Source organism: Rhincodon typus, chromosome 2 (assembly GCF_021869965.1).
Source record: "Rhincodon typus isolate 14 chromosome 2, sRhiTyp1.1, whole genome shotgun sequence".
NCBI lineage: Eukaryota > Metazoa > Chordata > Chondrichthyes > Orectolobiformes > Rhincodontidae > Rhincodon > Rhincodon typus.
This window is the reverse complement of record NC_063333.1, coordinates 2,867,691-2,868,461: the sequence shown is the minus strand read 5'-3', so window position 1 is coordinate 2,868,461 and position 771 is coordinate 2,867,691. Positions and strand designations below refer to the sequence as shown.

Below are 771 nucleotides of genomic sequence, written 5' to 3'. Positions count from 1 at the left end.
GGTTGGGGGGGGGGAATCTCCCATCTTCCCCCGTCCCCGTGGTGGGTGGCGAGGTGTGTGCTGGTGTGGATGTCCTCCTCCAATCCCCGCCCGGCCCCATATCGGCCCCCGTCCCCACGTCCCCATGTCCCCAGGGTCCCCCCCGTCCCCATCCCGGGCCCTCCCTCACCTGCCGCTCTTCGGGAACCGCTAACGGTCGCCGAGCCTCTCAGACTCAGCCTCCGGCCCTTCCTCATTTGGCGGGTGGCTCTCCTTTCCCTAGTCTCCGACCGTCAAACCAAGGGATGAGAGCAACTAGGCGACGTTTGACAGAGACTCCGTCACCCCTCTGCGCCGTTGCTCCCGCTCCGGGCCACCACCTGATAGGTGCAGCCGAGCCCAATCGGCGCCGAACTTCCGTTATAGCGATTGCCTATTGGATAAGTGCGCCGTCCATCATCTCGGGCCCCGCCCCTTCCGGCGGCTTCCACCAATTGCTTTGTGGGAATTGTAGTTCCATCCTTTCGATCCTGTGTAAAAACCGAAAGAACTGCGGAATCAGAAACAAAAACAGAAATTGCTGGAAAAGCTCAGCAGGTCTGGCAATATCTGTGCAGAGAAATCAGGGTTAACGTTTCAAGTCCGCTGACCCTTCCTCAGAAACTGCGTTGTTGGAGCCTCTTGACTTACAATCATCTCTTAATGTCAATTTGAACATCTTTGTACATCCTTTCATCGCTCATTTTGGCACTAGGACGTTTTGCCCACCACATTGAAGCATCATGCATGTAG

General features: G+C 57.1%; 1 protein-coding gene across 1 annotated transcript in view; it reads right to left on the bottom strand.

Moving 5' to 3' along the window:
* Positions 1–346, bottom strand: part of zgc:63863 (uncharacterized protein LOC393372 homolog) — a 40,167-nt gene extending 39,821 nt beyond the window's left edge. The window contains exon 1 of the mRNA XM_020516416.2: positions 170–346. Coding sequence (XP_020372005.2) covers positions 170–236 — 67 coding nt within the window. The 5' untranslated portion in view covers positions 237–346. The remainder of the gene's footprint in view (positions 1–169) is intronic.
* Positions 347–771: the final 425 nt, after the last annotated feature.